Source organism: Sinocyclocheilus anshuiensis, unplaced genomic scaffold (assembly GCF_001515605.1).
Source record: "Sinocyclocheilus anshuiensis isolate Anshui unplaced genomic scaffold, SAMN03320099.WGS_v1.1 scaffold186, whole genome shotgun sequence".
NCBI classification, from domain to species: Eukaryota; Metazoa; Chordata; class Actinopteri; order Cypriniformes; family Cyprinidae; genus Sinocyclocheilus; species Sinocyclocheilus anshuiensis.
In genome coordinates, this window is record NW_015542355.1 from 2,290,436 (window position 1) to 2,312,566 (window position 22,131).

The 22,131-nt window shown below is 38.1% G+C and overlaps 1 protein-coding gene across 9 annotated transcripts in view; it reads left to right on the forward strand.

Moving 5' to 3' along the window:
- Positions 1-22,131, forward strand: part of LOC107691676 (protein furry homolog) — a 60,840-nt gene that overhangs the window by 10,672 nt on the left and 28,037 nt on the right. For 5 of the 9 annotated variants that reach the window (XM_016490440.1, XM_016490435.1, XM_016490434.1 and 2 more), the window contains 20 exons: positions 8,846-9,036; positions 10,961-11,014; positions 12,409-12,548; positions 13,507-13,597; positions 13,923-14,002; positions 14,204-14,284; positions 15,607-15,775; positions 15,877-15,969; positions 16,185-16,283; positions 17,151-17,252; positions 18,193-18,296; positions 18,490-18,598; positions 18,727-18,813; positions 19,091-19,262; positions 19,370-19,502; positions 19,730-19,837; positions 19,931-20,165; positions 20,302-20,487; positions 21,452-21,538; positions 21,736-21,995. In XM_016490440.1, coding sequence (XP_016345926.1) covers positions 8,846-9,036; positions 10,961-11,014; positions 12,409-12,548; positions 13,507-13,597; positions 13,923-14,002; positions 14,204-14,284; positions 15,607-15,775; positions 15,877-15,969; positions 16,185-16,283; positions 17,151-17,252; positions 18,193-18,296; positions 18,490-18,598; positions 18,727-18,813; positions 19,091-19,262; positions 19,370-19,502; positions 19,730-19,837; positions 19,931-20,165; positions 20,302-20,487; positions 21,452-21,538; positions 21,736-21,995 — 2,581 coding nt within the window. Of the gene's footprint in view, positions 1-3,774; positions 3,998-7,165; positions 7,263-8,845; positions 9,037-10,960; positions 11,015-12,408; positions 12,549-13,506; positions 13,598-13,922; positions 14,068-14,203; positions 14,285-15,606; positions 15,776-15,876; positions 15,970-16,184; positions 16,284-17,150; positions 17,253-18,192; positions 18,297-18,489; positions 18,599-18,726; positions 18,814-19,090; positions 19,263-19,369; positions 19,503-19,729; positions 19,838-19,930; positions 20,166-20,301; positions 20,488-21,451; positions 21,539-21,735; positions 21,996-22,131 lie in introns of those variants that run through there. The other 4 variants (XM_016490438.1, XM_016490442.1, XM_016490439.1 and 1 more) reach the window with 3 other exon arrangements.

Genomic DNA, 22,131 nt, shown 5'->3' on the forward strand with positions numbered 1-22,131 from the left:
TGTTGTTTGTGTGTGCGTGAGGCGCCTGTGCGATCAGATGGATTTAATCAAATAAAGACATAATTCAATTCAAGTTTATTTGTATAGCGCTTTTCACGATACAAATCGCTGCAAAGCAACTTTACAGCAAATTAAGTTTCAACAAAATTTAGTGGTAGCTTATCAGTGGTGACTGTCAGTTAATGTACATATGGCAGAAATGTACGGAAAAATCAATTAAAGACATTATCAAACAGACGATGAAAAGACATAAAGAAAAGAAATAAAATGCATTAAGAGTGTCACAAAAACGAGCGTAGCCTATACTTGTTGCACAGTGTTTTTTTCCCCTTTTGTTAATCTGTTAATTATATTATAGCCTATTATATATTTTGTGTGATCCTATTTATTTTATTCCTTTTATAGACTTAATTTCTGTTTTTCTCCTTTCACAGAAGCGCAGCAGGTGCATGATGCGACGATTGAATCCTCATGGTCTTGTTTACGCTGCTATTCACGCATATAAAGCTAAAGTCCTGTATAAAACAAACAAACAAAAAAGACATTCTAATCTTACTGGTTAACGATCGACTAATGAGCTTTGTTTGACGGTCAGGAAAATAAAAATGAACAAAATGCTGTCATTCTAGAATTCTCCACCATATTTACTATGCTGCACGCAAGTTCAGGTAACTCAAAAACTTGTGTAGCCTACACGAGCTGAGACCAGATGTGAGATTTGATCGTAGCAACCGCTCACGTCCATATTGATATATTCCAAGTTTTGCGTTGAAACGACCGTACGCCCAATTTTCTGTCGTACGTTCGTTCGTTTTGTAAATGAGGCCCACTGTGTGTTTGCCAAGGGAAGCATTAATATTACGGTTGCTTATATTTATGGTTAGGGTTATCAGTATTTCTTTGTTGCTTCTTTTTGTAAGCGTCTTAATATAGGCAAGGCAAAAGAGAACAAAAATGAAAGGGAACAAGAATTTCTGAAAAGATAAAGAGCATAGAGTAGAACATGTTTGATAACTCGCCAAACGCTGTTAACAAAAATTAAATCCAAATGCTTTCACATGGAAACTATTTGCTTTCATCCTTCCACAAGTCTTACATTCTGTCTGCTGTAAGTGACCATCTGAGAGATTAGCATCACATTCCTTTACTGATGTATATCGACCGTTGACACAACACATCGCTTTGTTTGTTCCATTCAAAAAATATTTTGTAAATAAGATGTTTTGCAATCACAGGAATAAATTACATTTTGAAAAATGTAAATAAAAAATAATATTTGTGATAGCATTTCTCAATAATACTGTTTTAATTGTATTTTTGATCAAATAAATGCAGCCTTGGTGAGCTTGAGAGATGAGTATTTGAATATTTAAATTTAATGGAATGCTCTGGGTCATAAAATACATAAACAAATAAATAAAAATATTTCAGGTATGTTGCATACTGGCCATACATTTTCTGTTACTACACAGAACGGGACGAAATGATCAGACCAGCCTTACAGGTTCGTATCAGCTCTAGTCTTCTCCTTCTTTATCTCCCTTTTGTCTTTTTTTCAATGTAAAAGGCAAAAGGTGTGAATCAACTAGATGAATTTAGACTGGTTGTGATTTTTGATTTGTTTAATGTCTTGAAGCAAAGCTTTCAGTTGCCCTTTTTCCTGTAGGGACATTACCCAGTGGTGACATCACTGTCTTGGGGGAAGAAAAAAAAAAGCCTAACAGACAGAGATGATGTCATAGTGTGAGCTATTGTGCCTTCCGCATGAGTCAAATTGAATGCTCAGCAGTGAAGTATTGAATCACATTTTTCCTTTAGAAACCTATGCAATACTTTCTGTTTAACTGGATGTGTTTTCAAGAGCACATGCCTTGTATAATCTAGTGTTTGGCTGCAGTGCTGCGTGTCAGCCAGCAGATGGTGTGACAATGTAATCCCATTCCCACACACTGACTTGTCATCTTCTCATGCAGTGAACACACAAGATCACATTATTCGTGTGTGACAGGCTGTTGCCCTCCACCTGCTGCATTATGAAATGTAATTGTGCATATAATATTAACATACTTAATTTTTAAGGAATAGTTCACCCAAAAATTTAAATTTGCTGAAAATTTGCTCTCAGGCCATCCAAAATGTTGATGTTTTTTTCATATGAACAGATCTGGAGAAATTTAGCATTACATGACTTGCATCACTGCCAGTGTATCCTCTGCAGTGAATGGGTGCCGTCAGAATGAGAGTTCAAACAGCTGATAAAAACATTGCAATAATCAGTGGTGGACAGTAACGGAGTAGCTTTACTTTTTCAAACTTTACATTTTTCAAGTATCTGTACTTTACTGGAGTAGTTTTATTTTGAGTAACTTTTACTTTTACTTCACTACATTCCAAAGCATAAGATCGTACTTTTTACTTCACTACATTTCATAAAACATATCGTTACTTCTTATAATATATCACGTGCTCCGACACGCAGAACGAACTGATTCTTTTCAATTAACCTTTTAAATCGGTTCGCAAATCGCACCAAACGATTCATTCACGAATTAGAATGATCTGATTGCAGCTGTTCTCGAGTCGACAACTCACTGATTCAAATGAACCGCTTAGTGCGAGTCTCCAGTGAACTGAATTCACAAGTAAGAACCAGGAGATATTGTGAGCGCGCGCCTGATGCTGTTAAAAGTAAGTTACTGATGTTGAATTTTAGGATTAATTGTTGTAACTTAAAATCATATTTAGGTCAAAACTGTCAGTTGTTTGTGAACTAAATCTGCTGTAAAGGGTGATCTATTTAAGCCCACTGAAATGCTTGAATGCAGAAACATTAACATCAGAGTCTCTATGTTTTAGGTAAAAAAAAATGATACTCAAGTACTTGATTTGTGTACTTCGTCCACCACTGGCAATAATCCACAAGTAATCGACAAGAATCTAGTACATGAATTAACATTTTGTGAAGTGAAAAGCTCTGTGTAAGAAACAAATCCATCGTGATGTTTTTAACTTCAAACCATTGTTTCCGGCTAAAATATGAGTCCTTAATATTGTTTTCTCCAGTGAAAAAGTCATCTTTTCTTATTCAGGAAAGAAGTATGCACAGATCAAGCTCCATTTACAATTTTTATCTCTTTGGATTCTCAATCTGATGGCACCCATTCACTGCAGAGGATCGAATGGTAAACAAGTGACGCAATGCTAAATTTCTCTATAGTTCCCATGAAGAAACAAACTCATCTACATCTTGGATGACCTGAGGGTGAATTTTCAGGAAAATTTTCCTTTTTGGGTAAACTATTCCTTTAATATACTAATATTAAAATAAAATGCCATTAAAAATGAATAGTAATATTAAAATATTATGTGTACAGTAGATATGGAGGTGTGTGTTGTTGTTATGGCAACCAGATACATTGCAAGCTGATTTACCGAAAGACATTATTAAAGCATCAGCGAATCAACTTGCAATCTCTGCAGCGTCATTCTACTGAAAACATATTTACATTTAGTGAATTGTCAGGATGGCAAACAAGACCATTGAGGTACAGTCGTTCTGTACCAATCTGGTCAGGGCAGTACTGCAGTAAACAAACAAACCCCTCCCTCCTCCCTTTTTCTTGATGTCCTTCTCAGGGAGGCTGGACAATACCAACAGCAGCTCTCTTTCATTCTCTCTCTGAGAGCCAATCCTCTTAATGCAGAGTGAGCGAGAGAGAGAGTGCGGGAGGGAGGGGGCAGGAAAGAGAGAGGTAGAGGAGAGAGAACAGTTGGTACTCAGAGCTGACACGAGACACGTTGCGAAAGACAGTGCTGCAGCGTATGGCACTGTAAAGCGGCCTCTCTCTCTTTGCATCACTCCACCAACTCTCTCTGCCTGGATTCTCATCTCTGTGTCGCTACGGTGACTGAGCCTGCTACCCAGCCATGGCCAGCCAGCAGGACTCAGGCTTTTTTGAGATCAGCATCAAGTCTCTGCTGAAATCCTGGGGCAGCAGTGAGTACGAACTCAACACACACACACAGTATTCTACATCCACGTGAGATGCCGCTGCATTTGTGTGCTGACCCTTCTGTAGGACAGAGTTGTTTATGATCTGCTGAATCTATGCTTTTCCTCAGTTTTATGTCTTTGAGTGCTAGTGACGAGATCTAAACCCCATCCGTTTCATGTCAACTTTATCAGGAGACTTAAATGGTTCAGTTTACTCTGGGATGTTTACATCTTTCTGTTATTTCTGAGATTATTGGCTTCAGCCCTCAGGATGTTTCTTGTAAATTGATGATGTTAAATGTGTGCGTGTGTCCGGTTCATTAGTTTTTGGCTGGAGAGGTTGCGTTATGTAATAACTGCAGACCAGAGGGGCTCATGACGTGATCAGGAGGATTTGTGCTGTTGTTCTTCATCACGTGCAGTGTTTGAGCACGTCAATACCTCTCAGTGTGCAAACATCACTGCGTGTGAGTGTGCGCCATGTCAAGGTTATTCTATGTCATGGATGATGTATATGAAGATGATGATGGTGACAGTGGCATTATATGTTTCTGATGATGTTTGAAAAGCATGATTTTACAAAGTCTGAGTGGAATATAGGGTGTGTTTTGTAAAAGTGTTACTGTTTTGCATGAGGGACAAATGGAGAACTTTGTGTCCCTGAATTATTTCCTTAACTATTCTAGTTTAGATTAAAATGGTTGTAAAATTACAGCTTTATTTAACAACTATTTAGATTCATCATTGATTATTCTGTTGATTGTTGATTATTGATTCATTATTACATTTATTTTATAGATTAGTTGTTATAGCCTAATGTAAATCATTAACAAAAAAGGTCTGACATTTCAGTTTGAATGTTAAATCAGAAGTGAATAGAATTTGACATTGAAGATGCTGTTGATAATGTGCTAGTGTAAAAGGATTCATGCCACTGGAATGGTAAATGTTACATCACTGAGTTTAACCAGTTCTTAGCCTCAAATACATACAGTTTGACATGTTAAGTCGCTGCTCTGTAGTGTGTGTGTGTGTGTGTGTGTGTGTGTGTGTGTATGTGTGTTTGTGAGGGATCTCTAACTTGCATTGTCAGCAAAGGTAGAACTGTTAATGGATAGTGATAAAGATGTGTTTTTATTGTACAAAGGAGCTGTGTTGCTGTCCAGTGGCTGTTAATTTGTTCCCGTGTGTTTTAGACTTGCTGCTCGATCCCTGTGAAGTAGAACAGGTGGCCTGGTAACAGTCTGCTAACTCACTCAAGCAAATCCATTCAAATCTCTTTCCAGCCCCTCTGATCTCTTTTTCTGCATGCTCTCTTTCTTATTTTTTTTCTCTTGCATGCTCTCTTTCTCTATCAGTTTAATTCGCTATCACTTGGTACGCTTTCCAGATGCTCTGTCTTTTCTGTTAGAGCCACCCTTTTTTATGCAAGCTCAACCTGCTGTGAATTAGCTTGTGTACAAAGTGATTATTAAGATGAGCTGGAGCAACAAATAATCAAGGTGAGATAAAGAGTAGATGAATGGAGAAAGGGGTTCTGTATGTTTATATAGATAAATAAAGGTCAGTTTGCTGCCTCATTATAACGCACACTTAGACACGCTCATTATCAAGAGTGGGTCTGTAGTACGATTACTGTATTTCTGAGCAATTGTTTGGACTGGATCTAGTAGATGATGGTGTGTCTGGACTTGCCTTGCACTTATTCATAATTATTGTGTATATAATTAACTGCAGTTTAGGGACAAATGTGTTCCTTTAGCTAAAGTTGACCCTCCTTTGGTTACATATGAATGTCTTCATTTGGAAAACAACATTTTTCCTGATTAATCATTTTTTATAATGCTTTTTGAAAAATGCAAAAGCTTTTATTTTAGTGTTAAGTTTTGAACTATTAGTTTTCTATGATGGTGTCATTTTAATAACTAGGTAAACATTGTTTAGACTGATAAATTATGAGTAAATGGGTCTTTTGACAGAAAGATCCGGCTCACAAGAGCCATCCATTCATTTTAAACTAGTTCCACTATACTGTATGTTTTGTCCAATTATTGTCATAACAGACAGTTTTACTGGAAATCTAATTATGTTATCATAATTGTTATTATAGCGTCATCACTGGATTTTACTGGAATTCACATCCAGTGAAATAAGATGGCTGCATTTCACTAGAGTTTGCAGTGATGGCGTCAAAACAGCCATTATAATATCATATTTCATTGGATATCATAAGTATGATATAAATTTAATATCAGAATGGCTGTTGTGACAATCACCACTGCATCTCACTGGATTCACTGGAGTGTGCAGTTATTATGTCAAACAGTCATTCAGATCGCATATTTATATCCTACCCATGATATCCAGTGAAATGTGATATTGGAATGGCTGCTGTGAGATCATCACTGCACACTCCAGTGAGTCCAGTAGAATAAATTGAAATGTAGTGATGATTTCACAGCAGACATTCTGATCATGTTTATACCCTACGGTATCTTCAGTGAAATATAATATCAGAATCACTGGATTCACCGAAGTGTGCAGAGAAATCCAGTGAGGTGTCACAATGGCCATTAAGATATAATTTTTCACTGAGTGTGAATTCCAGTGAAATCCAGTGATGATATCATAAATGCATTATGATGTCATAATGGGTATTATGATGTCACAATGCGTATTCATAAATGGCATTGTAATTCCTTTATAGAATGTAATGCTTTTATAGATTTAATTGAAATTCTCTCTATGTATGTATGTTTTGAATATTAATTGTGTGTACTCCCAGTAAAAATAAACGAATGTGTTAGAAGAGTTTGTGTCAGTGCTGAGGTTAAATATAGCACCACATAGTCCCTCCCACCCTCTCTCTTTCTCACTCAATCTTTCACTCTCTCTCTTGGCTTTGCTTGAATTCCAGCTTGACCTTCTCCTCAGTTAGTGCTTGCTTTTATCAAAACTACTAGGAGCTACACAGGAAGGCTGTGTTTCCTTGAACTTGCGGTCTCCTACTCCCATAACTCCAAGAGCAAAGCCCTGCTATCCCAAGTTCGTGGCTGTTTGATAGGGCTGCCCAGCATGGTGCAGGTCCACAAAAGCATGGTGTCGGTCCACAAAGACAGGGTGGGAAGACAGATGGGAAGTATGGAGCTCTGGTGGAGGTAGAGGGCTAGTTTTGTTTCGGATTACTGGAACTGACACGGCCGCATCATGGAGCTGTCTCCCGTGCGGTGGAGTCGGGCCAGCGTCATCAGCTTCATCAAGGGCCTTGGTAGGTGCCACTGAGCGAAAGGTCTGCGGGTGCGTGGGTGTTGTTCATGTTCTCAACGCTTGCTCTAAGGAGGTTGCATTCTGTGGATTCCTGATAGTGTGTTGTTCAAGGCTCATGAAGCAAGCAGAATATTTCAAAATTCCTTTCTAGCAGCTCCCCTGCTCATTCAGTTTGAACCGCTCTGGCTCAACAGCAACTTCGGAGGTGTCAACTGACGTCCGCTGTTTGTCCATAAATAACGTAGTTGACGTTAATGTTATTTACAGATGACTGTCAAGCCAACCATATGTAGTAAGTTTAAATTGATGATTAACAAATGTTCAATGTCTGTTTTGGTCTTGCTTGATAATAGGCATCCAACAGCTTCTAAATATTCGGGTTTCTGTCTAGGTGGTTTGTCTCATGTCATTTAGCACAAGTACTAATCATTCCATTGTTCTACCCTTGACCTGAGCAGTGGAACCCTAGTGTCAGGTCATGAACTCCCATTAACATGGTGTGAAGTTTAAACTGTGCAAGTACTGAGGTCTGCCAGAGGAATTTTAGATGGCAAAATATCAGCCTGACATGCATTTCTTCATTGGCGCAGACTGAAAAACTATATCTGAACACCAGAATATTACAGAGACCGCAACTGCATGGATGCTTTGACAAACAAACATCCACAACTGTAACTTTGCGTCAATATGTTTTGCACGGGCAAACACCACTCACATTTTCTTCAGAAAACTGAAAAGATCTAGTTGACACCGAAGACTTGAGAAGTGTAATTGTGACTGTGTGGAGGAATTGTCTACTTTTGATGCTTGAATAGGGGATTAAGCAACAGTGCATCACTGTTTTGACATGGATTGCTTTAGTTTTAAATGAGCAAAAACTAGTTAATAAGAGAACCCTTTAACAGTCCTTTAACAGTCTTGATCTCTTACTGTTCATAAAAGCACTTATGCAATCATCATTTTGAGGTAATTGCCTCATTTTAAGTTACTGCATATATCTTTAAACTGCTCATATTGCTGTTAGGATCCTTATCCTGTTAGGATGTTAATCCTTTCTATTCGTTTTGCTGCTTGTGACTTGTGAGGATGCAGGGGTCTATTCTAAGAGGAGCACATGCTCAAAGCCCCTGCAGCCACATGACGTGGGCTCCCCCGGCCCTGGCCAGCTTGGTGACCCCCCCTCCCCCCTTTGGGAGCAATGACATGGTCATGCCAAAAATGAAAACACCAGCTGCTCCATGCCAGGCTGATGTGAGATGGTGCTCTCAAGGCACAGACTCGGGCCTCAACCCTAACACTGACAGCACCAGTTTCAGTATCTCATATCTGTCAAAATATCTGTCATGTTTTTTCATTTGCTAATTTGACAAGTTGATTCCATCTCAAAGCATTTGATTGGCCAGTCACTTTTGCCTCTGTGTGGGATCAGAAAATCACCCAAGTTGTATTCACTCGAGTCACTAGCACCACACATGTCAGAACTTGTGCACTGCCCACCAAGTCATATGTAGAATGATTAGCACAATAGTTGAGCTACTAATAAGATCCATAATAATCTAATACTGTTTTTTTGTGCATTCCCAGCATCCCCCGTAGGAAAGCGCCCCCTCCCCCAAGTGAGCAGCACTCTAGGCGAGAGGAAAGGTCCCGTTGCCACCATGCCAGTTACCGTGGACCCCGAGAGCAAACCGGGAGAGTATGTCCTCAAAAGCCTGTTCGCCAACTTCACCACCCTGTCTGAACGCAAAATATGCATCATCATGGCAGAACCACTGGTAAGAGACCTCTTTTTATATTTTTTAAATGTATTTATTTTTTGATGTCAGACATTTTTCAGGCAAGACAAAGTTTAACATCTCTTGGGATATAATTTTCCAAAACATTTACATGCAGATCATCTGAGACATAAGACCTCAAATGTAAGTAAATAATGTCTAGTCCATATTCAAATCAGTCGCCACAAGTCAGAGTTTGGTTTGAGGCTTTCTTACGCCTCATTTTAGCTGATTCTCTGGTATGTTGAGTAGTGTAGAAAAACAAGAAGTGTACAATATGCTGTCTAAATCAATTAGACAGAGAAAGAGAGATATCTAACAGTTCTGGCATAATTATTAATGACTCTGCTGTGGCTTTCATTTGTAATTGCTTTAGTTGGCAGGCGTCGAATGTTAATACTTCACAATATATCTTCAAACTGCACTAATAGCCGTGAGATACTGTGTCTGTTTTTGCTGCAGTGGCTCAGGTTGCCTGGTCCCTCTGTATCACTGTAATTCCATTATGCTGGAGTGCAGATTTAAGTGGACAGGAATGGGTTTCGTCTACTTGGTATTTTCAAGCCAAAAAGCTTACGCACCAAACAGGAAGCAGTCAAAGCTCTCAGCACACCTATTTAACTAATATCTCTGTGCACAGACATACTGCGCCCAGACAGTGTGTGCTTTAAACTATTGAATCAATTTCACATTCATGACTTTGTCATCACAGTTGAGGTGCTGAGTTTTGTCAGGTGCATTTTTAAGTCAACAGCCAGTAATGTACAGTTCACAATTTATAGATCACTGCTGTAACTTTGTATCAGATTCATGTCTTAAGAGGCACAAAGTTCAACCATAATAGAAATCATTACCTTTAGGAACAGAACACAGCCATGACCTAGACATCTATATTCAACCTGTTTGTAGAATCACAGCTCTCTTTTGACCCTGTCCACCCTCGTCATCCTGAAAGTGTGCATGCGTGTGTCCACGAGTGTGTCTGCGTGTTATGGGGTTAATCACTTGATTTGACCTCCAGACCCAACCCCAGTTAAGTCGTTCTCTTGGCTTCATGGCCCAGTTTCCCACGCCTGCACATTAAAGCTGTGGGATCTTCAGATTAAATTTAGTTCTGTTTGGATCAAATGAATGAACTTCAGAGGACTACAGTTGTTTTAGCGCTAAAAATCAGTAGAAGAGTCTTTGCTGACATCTTTCAATCACTGATAATGCTCATGTGAGTACCATAGGCACATTAAGACAAGCTTTTTTGGGGGGGAATTTTTTAAACAGCTTTTGCAGTGGAAACATGGAATAATGTGTTCAACAAAGCTGAGAGTACTACAGTTTTATTGGCAGCCTGAAAGCCTGATTAAAATTAGCCTCTAAAATTAACTCTTTCTCTGCCAGCGTTTTTTTTTTTTAAAGTTGCCAGTCACCGGCAGCATTTTTAATCATTTTCACAAATCTTTCATGGCCCCCAGAATATTTTGCTGTGTGAATAGCTGAACATGCAATACAACAAAAGGAAGAACAGAGCCTGCTTTTAAACAAAATGTTATTCTAGCTTCATGTATTCTTATTTTATCAACACTTGAATGTGGATAAGTTTCATTAAAAAAGCAACATTTTGAACAAAAAGCAGAGAAAATCACATTTTTGTCAAAGACTACGTCCAGGTAGTTTTGATTTATATGCTGTTTATTGTTTGAGAGATTGTGTTATTTTTCAAATGCATCTGCTTAAATATGCTGTTGCTTGTTTCTGCTTCTTCTTCACCTGAATGAAGTCTGAAGTCTGTGAAGGTTTGCGAGTGCAGATTCTGTGTGGCTCTGGTTATATGTTATGTCAAGTTCATTCATTACAAAAGAAAGATTGATTTCTAGCTGGGAATCTGAAGCCAATGATCTTTGACACTTAAGTTCTTTTTGATGTTCTGCAGGAAAAGCCCCTCACCAAATCTCTACAAAGAGGAGAAGACCCACAGTTCGATCAGGTGAGATCAAGAGACATTTTGCATATCCTTCTTGACATTTAAGACTTTTATCCTGCCTGATACACACTCACAATTAAAGGGGTCATATGATGTTGCTAAAAAGAACATTATTTTGTGTATTTGGTGTAATGAAATGTGTTTATGTGGTTTAAGGTTAAAAAAACATTATTTTCCACATACTGTACATTATTGTTTCTCCTCTATGCCCCGCCTTTCTGAAACGTGTCGAGCTGGACTCCGGTTCATCCTCGGTGAAAGCCTATCCGGCAATCCACAGCGCGAAGTTGATGTATTTCCCCAGCGACCAGCACGGATCAGCTCCAGGCATGACGAAGCGGATATCGTCCTCTTTTGGAAGGCCAAACAAACTAGTTTCGCTTTCACAACGAAACACACAGCGCCTTCACGACATGGCGGCGGCGGCAACAACAATACTACAGCGAGAATAAAAGTTACGCCTTCTTTCTTTGCGTGAACATTTGGCATTGAACGTTATGCAAATCTTCCCACATCGTGACATAGACATGTGGGGGCGTGTTAGAACGAGCCGTTTTGTGGCTGACTCTTAACTTTTATAAAGAATATCTCTTTGGATTTGAGACTTTAGTCTTTGCAACTTTACAGATCTTCTTTATGCACCAAGAGCTTGTAACACTCCAAAGAGAAAGGAAAAATTTAAATCGCATCACATGACCCCTTTAAACAATCGGGGCTGTAGACATGTTTTTGTTTTCTTTAAATTTAAATCACAATAAATTGATAGCTCTACAAATGATAAAGTAATGTTGAAAAAGAATGAAAAAAAAATGTATCTGCTCCCATACCATCCAACTTTTCTTGCTCTTCTCTATTGGTAGATTTTTGTCATCATCAGTCAGACCCTAAGAATAGCATTCCTGTAGTTGGTGCTATGCCGTCCCGACTATACCCCTCTGTACTGAATTCTTAAGCAGCCTGAATGTGTGTGTGTGCATGAACATCTCACAGTGGTTGGGGAGAATACCAGGCCATCTCTGCCCAGACACCCCTCCACTATTCCTCTATTTTGTTTAGCCAAGCCTGTATGACCGCATCCACTCCCTGGATCTCAATTCTGGCTGTTTTCTGATAAAACCGAATTCCACCCATAATAACATTACATTTATGCTCATTTTGCCTATTTATACTACTGTATGCCCTAAAACTAGTATGTATTCATTTTCTGGAGAAAAATATGGATACTGCAAACTGTTTCACATACTATTTTTATAAAATAGTTATACAGTATATACTGTACAGTATGCAGTGTGCTAATATTCCATTCTGTGCATAGCCTGAGTTAATTCCCTTTGCATTTTGTGCTGTACAATTAGCGCTGTGACAATTGATGAAAAATTTCCTTTGTTTCCGCACAGCTGATCAGCACTATGAGCTCACTTGCTGAGTATTGTCTTCCTTCCATCCTGCGGACGCTATTTGACTGGTATAAAAGACAGAACGGCTTGGAAGACGAGTCCCACGAATATCGCCCACGTGCAAACACCAAGTCCAAAAAGTGAGTCTTCACCTAGATTTAAAGTTACTAATTTCTAAACTTTTTTTTTAAACTCTCTAATATTAACTGGAATACCATTAGGAGTGTGTAAATTCTTCTTAGACAAAATAAGACTCCCATATAGGGTATTGTGCCTTTCATAGGTACAAACGATATGTTTAAATGCCATTAGCAGGTATGGCAAAATGCTTGGTCAGTTTGCACCCTGTCTATAGTGTATACTTGAGATAAAACTAGAGCACACAATGTCAAGTATCTGCTCGTCTCATTTCCACAAATCTTTTTTATAAGTCTTTAAGTCAGTATAATCTGATTTAATGTATTTTGCATAAGCGTGTTAATAGTATTCTGTGGAAGTTTATATTTGTGTGTTTATGTACAGTATGTGTGATCTAGTGTGGATGGAAGCGTGTGATTGATGCCTGTCATCAGGAAGCCTTGCCTTCATCTTATGAAATACAATCTCTACTGCAGTGTACTGCGCAGCAGCTCATCTGACATTAGGCCAGTAATAGCTAAAGGGCTGTGATGATTGACTGTTGAATAGATTCGCTAACAAGATTAGCATCGTCTGGTGGATCTTTTTCCTGTGGACATTTTTATACAAGCCTACTTTCATAATAATGTTTTTTAATAATGTATTTTAGAAATGGGTCCCTCTCTTTAAACATTTTCTTAGCCTAAATTCTTTGCCACATATGTATTAGTGGTAAAGGCAAGGTAGAAATTCCTCAGCAGTGATATGGGATCTCATGTCCACAGACCGTAATCAAATATCGCTATTGGCAGTTAGGTTTGGTTACATCAGCGCTTCAGAATCAAATACAGGCCATAGAGGACTTCAGAAGCTCTCATGGAGCGAAACCCGGAAGCATGTTTATATTAATATTGACTTAAGCAGTGACTGTTTATCAAAATGTGATTTACTTAGTTTCTTCTCATTCCTTCTCTCTTTCAGTGATGAACAGCAGAAAGATTATCTGATGGAAAGGAGGGACTTAGCAATAGACTTCATATTCTCACTGGTGCTTATTGAGGTTTTAAAACAGGTAGGGTATGATTGAACAACCACAAAATTGACAACCTGCCTCAAACAAATACAACAGGAAGCAGAAATGTATACAATTTTATATGTGTATAATGTTTAATGTATAATTATTAATTTAATTTAAAATAAAAAATAATTTATTTCAATTTTGATTTAATCATTTACATTTTATTTTATTGTACTTATTTAATTTAAAGTAATAAATAAATAGATTAATTAATGAAATGTATTTAATTATATTCTATTATTTAATTTGTTAATATTGTAATAATATTCTATTATTTAATTTGTTAATTTACTCATCCTTTTTCTCGCTTTCTTTGTAGATCCCTCTCCACCCTCTTCTGGATGGCCTCATTCAGGAAATCATTAACCTGGCCTTCAAACACTTCAAGTACAAAGAGGGGTAACAATCCAAGTTATTTCCTCCATCCACCATAAGCCATTATTTTCCTGCATCTGTTTGCATGAGTAAATCTGCCTAATAAGCATTTTACATCATTTATATTCCCTATTCGAGTGTACTCACTGAAAATGTAAGTGTTGTTAAGTCAGAATGGATTTTGCTGAAGGACAATAAGATTGATGGTATTTCTTTGTCCTGCAGGTACCTTGGGTCCAACACAACCAACATGCACATAGTGGCTGATCTGTATGCAGAGGTTGTCGGTGTCGTGGCCCAGTCCAGGTAAATTATGAAGCAGCAAAATTAGCCAATAAGAACATATTTAAAGTTTCATATACAGTTATGTGGAGTGAGATTTTAGACCAGTGAAACCATTTTTGTTTGAAATTGTGTTGGGTCACCACTTGAAGTCCACTGTAAAATCTGGATCCTGAAGCAAAACCACTTCCGTTTGCAATAAAATTCCCATCTCACCGCGAAATGGTTGGCTCCATGATTCCTGTTGAAGCCAGCGACCTTTTTTCAAGCTCAAAATTGAGCTTTTTTTTTTGTTGAAAAACCATTACCCTGATAGATGAGACATCTCGTCGTGCTCACAGGAAGCTCCATCAGTGTCACATAAAGATGGAGTTTCTCCCTATCAGTATGAGAGCACCAGATTTGACAGTAATGGCCTCTTTCTATATTTAATAGCATGAAAAATGCCCTTGTGGCTGCACTTATAATAAGTCTTACAATTCTGGTGTCTACATTTGTCTGTTGAAGTCGAATGACATATTAGGCATGCGTGGGTCTGTGCATCTTCACCCCAGCACAGTACAAGATAAATAGCATAATTCAGTCAAACAGTGTGTACTGTTACTGTGCAAATACACATTGTTACTTTATTTCTCTGAGTGGGAAACTAGCCAGTTTGTTTGTAGCTCACCTAAAACAAACATCGAGTCTTGCAGAGAGAGATGCCTCCCTATTCCCCCTCCAGATGCCTTTCTAAATATAGAGCAGAAGATCTCTCCCTCTGTCAGAGTGTACTCACAAACACTCCCTAACACATGTGTACAAGAAACATCCAAGTCCTGGCCAAACAGAATCTGCTGACTTTGGTGGAATGGATTTCAACTTGGGCTTCCCATCGTAATTTGATGGAATTAATTGGATTAATTGCAATTGGTCGCATATATCATGCATACTGAGAAAAGCCCTCAAATAAAGACAATTAAAAGAGACAGACAAGTATTGAATAGACAAGATGTTTGAATTTTGGTCAATCTGTCTAAAGTAGACATTGGATGCTTTCAGGCAGGACACATTTTTGTATACTGTCTGCAGTGTTTTTAAATTATGTATAAATGTAGACTGACATTTTGCCTATGTCTCGCTGTTTTTAGCTTCAGCATAAATTGTATTTACTCGTTTAGACTTACAAACGAGTAACATCATAAGAAATTTATTATAAAATATATTTTGCATAAATAGATAAGCAAGCAACAGCTTACAGTTAAATCTCCACTGCAAAATGATGGGAATCAAACCATAACTCTGCTGTATTGCTGTTGTATTATTTAAAAAAATAAATATTAATACCTCCCTTCCATTCTTCCCAGGTTTCCTGCAGTGAGGAAGAAGTTCATCTCAGAGTTGAAGGAGCTCAGGCAGAAAGAACAGAGCCCGCATGTGGTCCAGAGCACCATCAGCCTCATTATGGGGGTCAAGTTCTTTCGCATTAAAATGTACCCAGTGGAAGATTTTGAAGCATCTTTCCAGTTTATGCAGGTACACAATAAAACAATTCTACAGATGTTCTACTTTAATTGACAAACAGTGTACACTATGATAAATAAAAATCTTTCTCTTTTACTGTTATATGTTTATAGGAGTGTGCTCAGTATTTCTTGGAGGTGAAAGATAAGGACATTAAACACTCTCTGGCTGGACTCTTCGTAGAGATACTCGTCCCTGTAGCCGCAGTAAGTACAGCTGTCTCTGCTATAGTAAGCACTGCCAAGTTAAATGTTTGAATGTTTAAATATTTTATGAATATTTAAATGTATTTTTTATTTATGCACTAAATTGTAATTTGTTTAAGTAAGAAACAGTTTACAGAATATACAGATTTAAATAATGTAATAATGACTTTTCTGTCCAAACTGTAACTCATACTCAACGTGATGTTTCTCTTCAGTCGGTAAAGAATGAGGTGAATGTGCCCTGTTTGAGAAACTTTGTGGAAACCCTCTACGACACAACGTTAGACCTGTCATCCAGGAAGAAACACTCTCTGGCAAGTCTTGCTCTCTTTTCCGATGCTTGAAAGCAGTAGAGGGAGATGCATCTACAGTAATTGGCTCATAGCTGACATGTTTTTGCTGTCTGTGATGTTTCAAATAGACCATCTCTAACTATTTTTCAAAATTTCAAAACTTACAATAACAACTGTTGAGTTGCATTCCCAACCCGTGGCACACAATAGCTGTGTGATGTGTGTGAGTTGGGTATTTTGACATTCTTGTTAAAGGACATCGTTTCAGTTGATTTGTTTGCCACAAATTGCTGCTAAATACTTTACAAACCAGCTTAAAGATAACAACTCAAGTGGAAAATTATTATGAAAGGAAAGTACTTTCCAAAATATGTTTGAGAGCTGTGCTTCTCAAAGTGTATTTTCCAACCCCCAATTACCCATATACCCTTAAATAAATAATGTGAATTTTTAAAAATAATTTACATTAATGAAATTACTAAGAGTGAATGTGCTATCAGGCATTTTCTTGGCAAATATTTGAATGAAACCATATTAACATGGGTGCCCCAGTTATTTTCACGTTATTAAATTCATACCTCCTTTAAGCTGCCTAAGAATCTTTTAAAATCTTTGTTTGTTTTTATGTTTATGTTAATAACTTTTTGATTATAGCTTTGACTAAGCTTTCACAGTTTTATTAGTAGTAACACTTGTTGGAACTGTGGTATTTTTGATTGGAACTTGTGTGTGTCAGAATTGTTACAGATATAAAGAGGTGTAGGGGAGAGACAATTTGAATACACTTTGTTCTAGAGTGATTCACTGTCTTTGCTCAGTCATTGAATTATATAATTCTTGTTAAGGACATATAATGTAATCATTGATCTGTCTTTTTTTCTTTCTCAGGCTCTGTATCCATTGGTAACGTGTCTGCTGTGTGTGAGCCAGAAGCAGATCTTTCTAAACAGATGGCACATCTTCCTCAACAACTGCCTGTCCAACCTGAAAGTGAGTCTTTGTGATCCACAAAGCTTGTGTGATACAGTAGACCTGAGAAGACGTCACATTGTGGATGAGCATATTACAGCAGCTCACGTGGAAAAATGAATGCAGTTTTGTTGTGCAAGGTGCATCATGTGAACGCAAGTTCTTTTAACCATTGGAGCCCATCAGTCATGTGCACAGATATTTAAAGAGGCAGCAGTTACAAGCAAATAAAAAATGTGTGAAATGCAGAGGGAGGGCAGCAAATTGTAGGAATGTTTTGTTTGCTTGAAAGGGAGGCAGGTAGGACAGGAGAATCCTTTATCATTAGCTTTAACATCTCATTGTACATTTTGTACCTGTGTGGGGGTGTGAGAGAGGCAGAATGAAAGAATGAATGAAATGAGTTGGGGCAAATGAAAGGAGGTGCAAAATAACAACCTTGAAGTGCAGCACTGAGAGACTCTCTGGTAATGATGTATAACAAGATGCTGAATCTTTCTTTCAAGCTTTCAGCTCTTATCTGATTTCTGTTATCGCTCAGTGTCTCTCAGTCAGTTGTCATGTTGTGCTTGCAGCAGTCTGCTGCAGTTAGTCTGAGAGCTGCTGACTTGTTATGTAATGAAGGTTTTGACCTGTAGGAAAAAGTTCCAGTTCACTTCAGTGCCCACATTTGGACAAAAGTCCAAGGACAATTAACTCCAAAACCAAGAAACACTAAAAATGAAAGAACAGATAAGGGTTAAAATATAAAAAAGTTGGTAAAAACAATTTTAATCAGTTTATTTGTCTTGCCAGTAAAATATCTAAACATTCTTACAATAGGATACATTTTTTTGATATATCTATAATAAATTAAAACAATACAATTAAATGTATTCAAGTATATATTAAGATTACATTTATTATATGTAATTTATTAAATGCATCACAGGAACATAACAGCCAAGTGCTCTTCTTTCAGAACAAAGACCATAAAATGGCCCGGGTGGCACTTGAATCCCTCTATCGGCTGCTGTGGGTCTACATGATCCGAATCAAATGTGAAAGCAACACTGCAACACAAAGGTAGCGTATTGAAAATCAGAAACATACAAGCTACAATTTAAGAAATACATTTGCAATATGACGTAAATGTAAATATAATGTAAATTTCAAATGCATTACACTGACAGTGATGATGAAGAATAAGATTTGATAATGTTGATTCTGATGATTGACATCTGTTAATATGACATTTTTATTATTTTATCCATTCCAGCCGCCTCACCTCAATCATATCAACACTGTTCCCTAAGGGTTCACGGAGCGTCGTTCCTAGAGACATGCCGCTCAACATCTTTGTCAAGATAATTCAATTCATTGCCCAGGTTTGACACCCACTCACCTCTATAGACCCGATATGCATCTAAGAACATAATACACATCTATGTTTTTGTGTCATGGCTTTATCGTATGACACACAGTAATATCATATTTGTTTCTCTCCTTACTACAGGAAAGGCTGGATTTTGCAATGAAAGAAATAATATGTGATCTGCTGAGTGTTGGAAAATCAGCCAAAGCTTTCAGTTTAAATCCAGAGGTAATGTTTATACTCACACACAAACACACCCGCATGTTTGCTTCAAATGTTCTAATGTTTTTAAATAAAGCTTAATTATAAATTCTAACTAAACCTAAAAAAAAATGATTAGAATTATATAACTAAAATAATATGTGATTTGCTGAGTGTTGGAAAATTTCTGTATAGCCAAGTAAACCCATAAAAACACATTCATCTGATTAGACCGAGTTGAGATCTTGTCATGAAGAAATGCATATTGGGTTTATTTTCTGATATTTGTGTGGTATATGTCCAGAGGATGAACATCGCTCTGAGAGCATTCCTCGTCATAGCCGATAACCTGCAGCAGAAAGATGGTGAACCACCCATGCCGAACACAGGGGCCACTTTGCCTTCTGGGAACACACTGAAGAAGAAAAAAACCTACCTCAGCAAAACTCTAACTGAGGAGGAAGCAAAACTTATAGGTCATGCCACTTATATTGTGAACACCTGCCTGTGTGTGCTTGAGTTTGTTGTTGTACATTTTGCGTTTTTTTTTTACAGTCTGTATTATTTATGCCGTTCCCTGCAGGTATGGCACTGTATTATTCCCAGGTCAGGAAAGCCATTGATAACATCCTGAGGCACTTGGACAAGGAGGTGGGCCGCTGCATGATGCTCACCAATGCCCAGATGCTTAACAAGGAACCTGAGGACATGATCACGTAAGCAGCTGTTTCTGGCCTGTCTCCACCTATTATTTATCTCTGAGCGTAACATGAGTGGGTGAAGGGATAACTCACAACCAGACGACTTTTGAGTCACATTCAGCCCACACACCCTGTTTAGACAGTTTGACATTCTCTTTTTTTCCTGTTTCCTTGTGTTTGTCTTTTCTCTGTCTCTCTCATTGTTTACTTTTGCTTTACTCATCCCTTCTCTCTCTGGTCAGCGGTGAGAGAAAACCAAAGATTGACTTGTTCCGGACGTGTGTTGCGGCCATTCCCCGAATCCTGCCAGATGGCCTGTCCAAAATTGAGCTCATCGATCTCTTGGCCAGGTGAGGTTCACCATACACCCTTTGACGAAACAACACACCATGCAATAAAAAGCTTCAATCGTCATTGATTGTTTTTCCTTTTGTGTTCTGCAGGCTGACGGTCCACATGGATGATGAACTCAGACTTATTGCCCAGAATTCCCTGCAGAGTCTGCTGCTGGACTTCTTCGATTGGCGAGAAGACGTGCTGTTCGGGTACACTAACTTCCTGCTGCGTGAAGTGCAGGACACACAGCAGGGCCTGCAGGACTCCTCTGTTAAACTGCTGCTGCATTTCCTAACACAGTGGAGGCTGGCAATACAGGCGCCTGGAAAACGTTCTGCAGAGGTATTAGCATTATGTGCCGCTTGACGTTTTGTATGAAAATGTTCTCTTTGCTGGCTATGCTTACTTAGCCAGTGTAAACAGTTCTTGGGAGTTGTGGCTATGATCGTGTGTATGTGTATATATTTGTTGACCTCAGATGGGAGCTCAGAGCAGCGGGAGCTCCAGACTGCCACCCGAGCGCAGTCCTCACTCTGCGGTTCTGCACGCTGTGGAGGGTCTGGCCCTGCTGCTACTGTGCTCCTGCCAGACCAGCACCCGCAAATTGGCTGTGTCTGTCCTCCGAGAGATACGCTGCCTGTTTACAGCCATCGGACAAGCCGAGGTGAGACAAAATGCTGGAACTTGAGCAAACGGAAAAAAAAAACCTAAACTAAACACAACTAATTAAATTAAACAGCTAATAAGAACAGGACTACGCAGAACAATGTAGAATAAAATAAGATATTATAGAAAAAGACAGAATGTAATAAAAACAAATAGAATAGAGAAAGACAGAATAGAATAGAATCTAATAGAAAAAGACAAAATAGTAAATAAATAAAAATAAAATTGAATAAATACACAATAGAATAAAAGAGAAACGGAGAAAACAGAATATTATCTGATAGAATAGAAAAAGACCATTTACAAACAGAAATAGAACAGAAAAGAATAGCATAGAATAGAATAAGATAGAAGAATACAGAATAGAATCAGTTTGATTAGAAAAAGAAAGAGTAAAGAAATAAAAAAGACAACGTTGAATAGAAAAAAGACAAGAGAATAAAAAGAACAGAAAAGAATAATAGAATCTGATCAAACAGAAAAAAGAAAATAGTAAAGGAAACAAAAGGATAACAGAATAAAAAATAGAATAGAATACTCATAGAATAGAAAATGAAATTGAATAGAAAAGAACAGAACAGAAATATAATAAGTAAAAAAATAGAACAGAAAAAAATATATAATATAAATATAATAATATAAAAACAATAGAGTAAGATCGAATAGAAAAAGAGAATCGAATAGAAAATGTAAAAAATTTGATTCATAGTTAAAAAAAATTGAAAACATACAGATAAGAATGAAACGGTTGTAATGCAAGAATGCAAAGGTTGGCACTAAAGCTTATTGACTGACTTGATTGTATTGAATTTGATGTTATGTGACCAGTTAAAATCATCCTAAACATGCATACACATGCAGTGGATTGATATCAGATACAGTACTAATCAATACTAGACCTGTTAGTGTAACAAACTTTATTCAACAAGAGCCTTATGGCTGTCATGTGATTCTGCTTTCAGGATGGCGATAAATCCATGATCGATGTTATGGACCAACTGGCCCCCAGCGTGCTGGAGAGTTTAGTCCATGTGGCCGTTTCTGACACCGTAAGCATTTCCCATTAGCCCAGCTGATGTGTTTCTGTTTGTGTATCCATATGTTTATGTGTCGCTCTCAGTATTGACCTCTACTTGCATAAAATTGTGCTACAAGGCTTTTATAGAACTCGGTTACCAAATGTTTGTGTCATAACACTCATGCATGCTTGCTCAAGTTCAGCTATTAAAATCTGTGTTCTGTGAAGGCCACCCTGCCCATGAGTCATCACGTGGACCTGCAGTGGCTGGTAGAGTGGAATGCCCGCCTGGTTAACAGCCACTATGACGTAAAGAGCCCGTCTCACGTGTGGATCTTCGCCCAGTCTGTGAAGGACCCCTGGGTGCTCTGCCTGTATAGCTTTCTTAGGCCAGAGCACCTCCCTAAGCACTGCTCCACAGCGCTCAGCTATGCCTGGCCCTACGCCTTCACACGCCTACAGCTGCTTATGCCGCTTGTTGACCCAAAGTGAGTTTTTCGATTATCTTTACTCTTAAAACTTGCCATTCATAGTAGTTTTGATGATTTTTTGCATGAATACTGTCAGAAAAATCTGACTTTAAAGAATAAACAGGCATTCATGTCCCCAGTGGAAATGATTTTT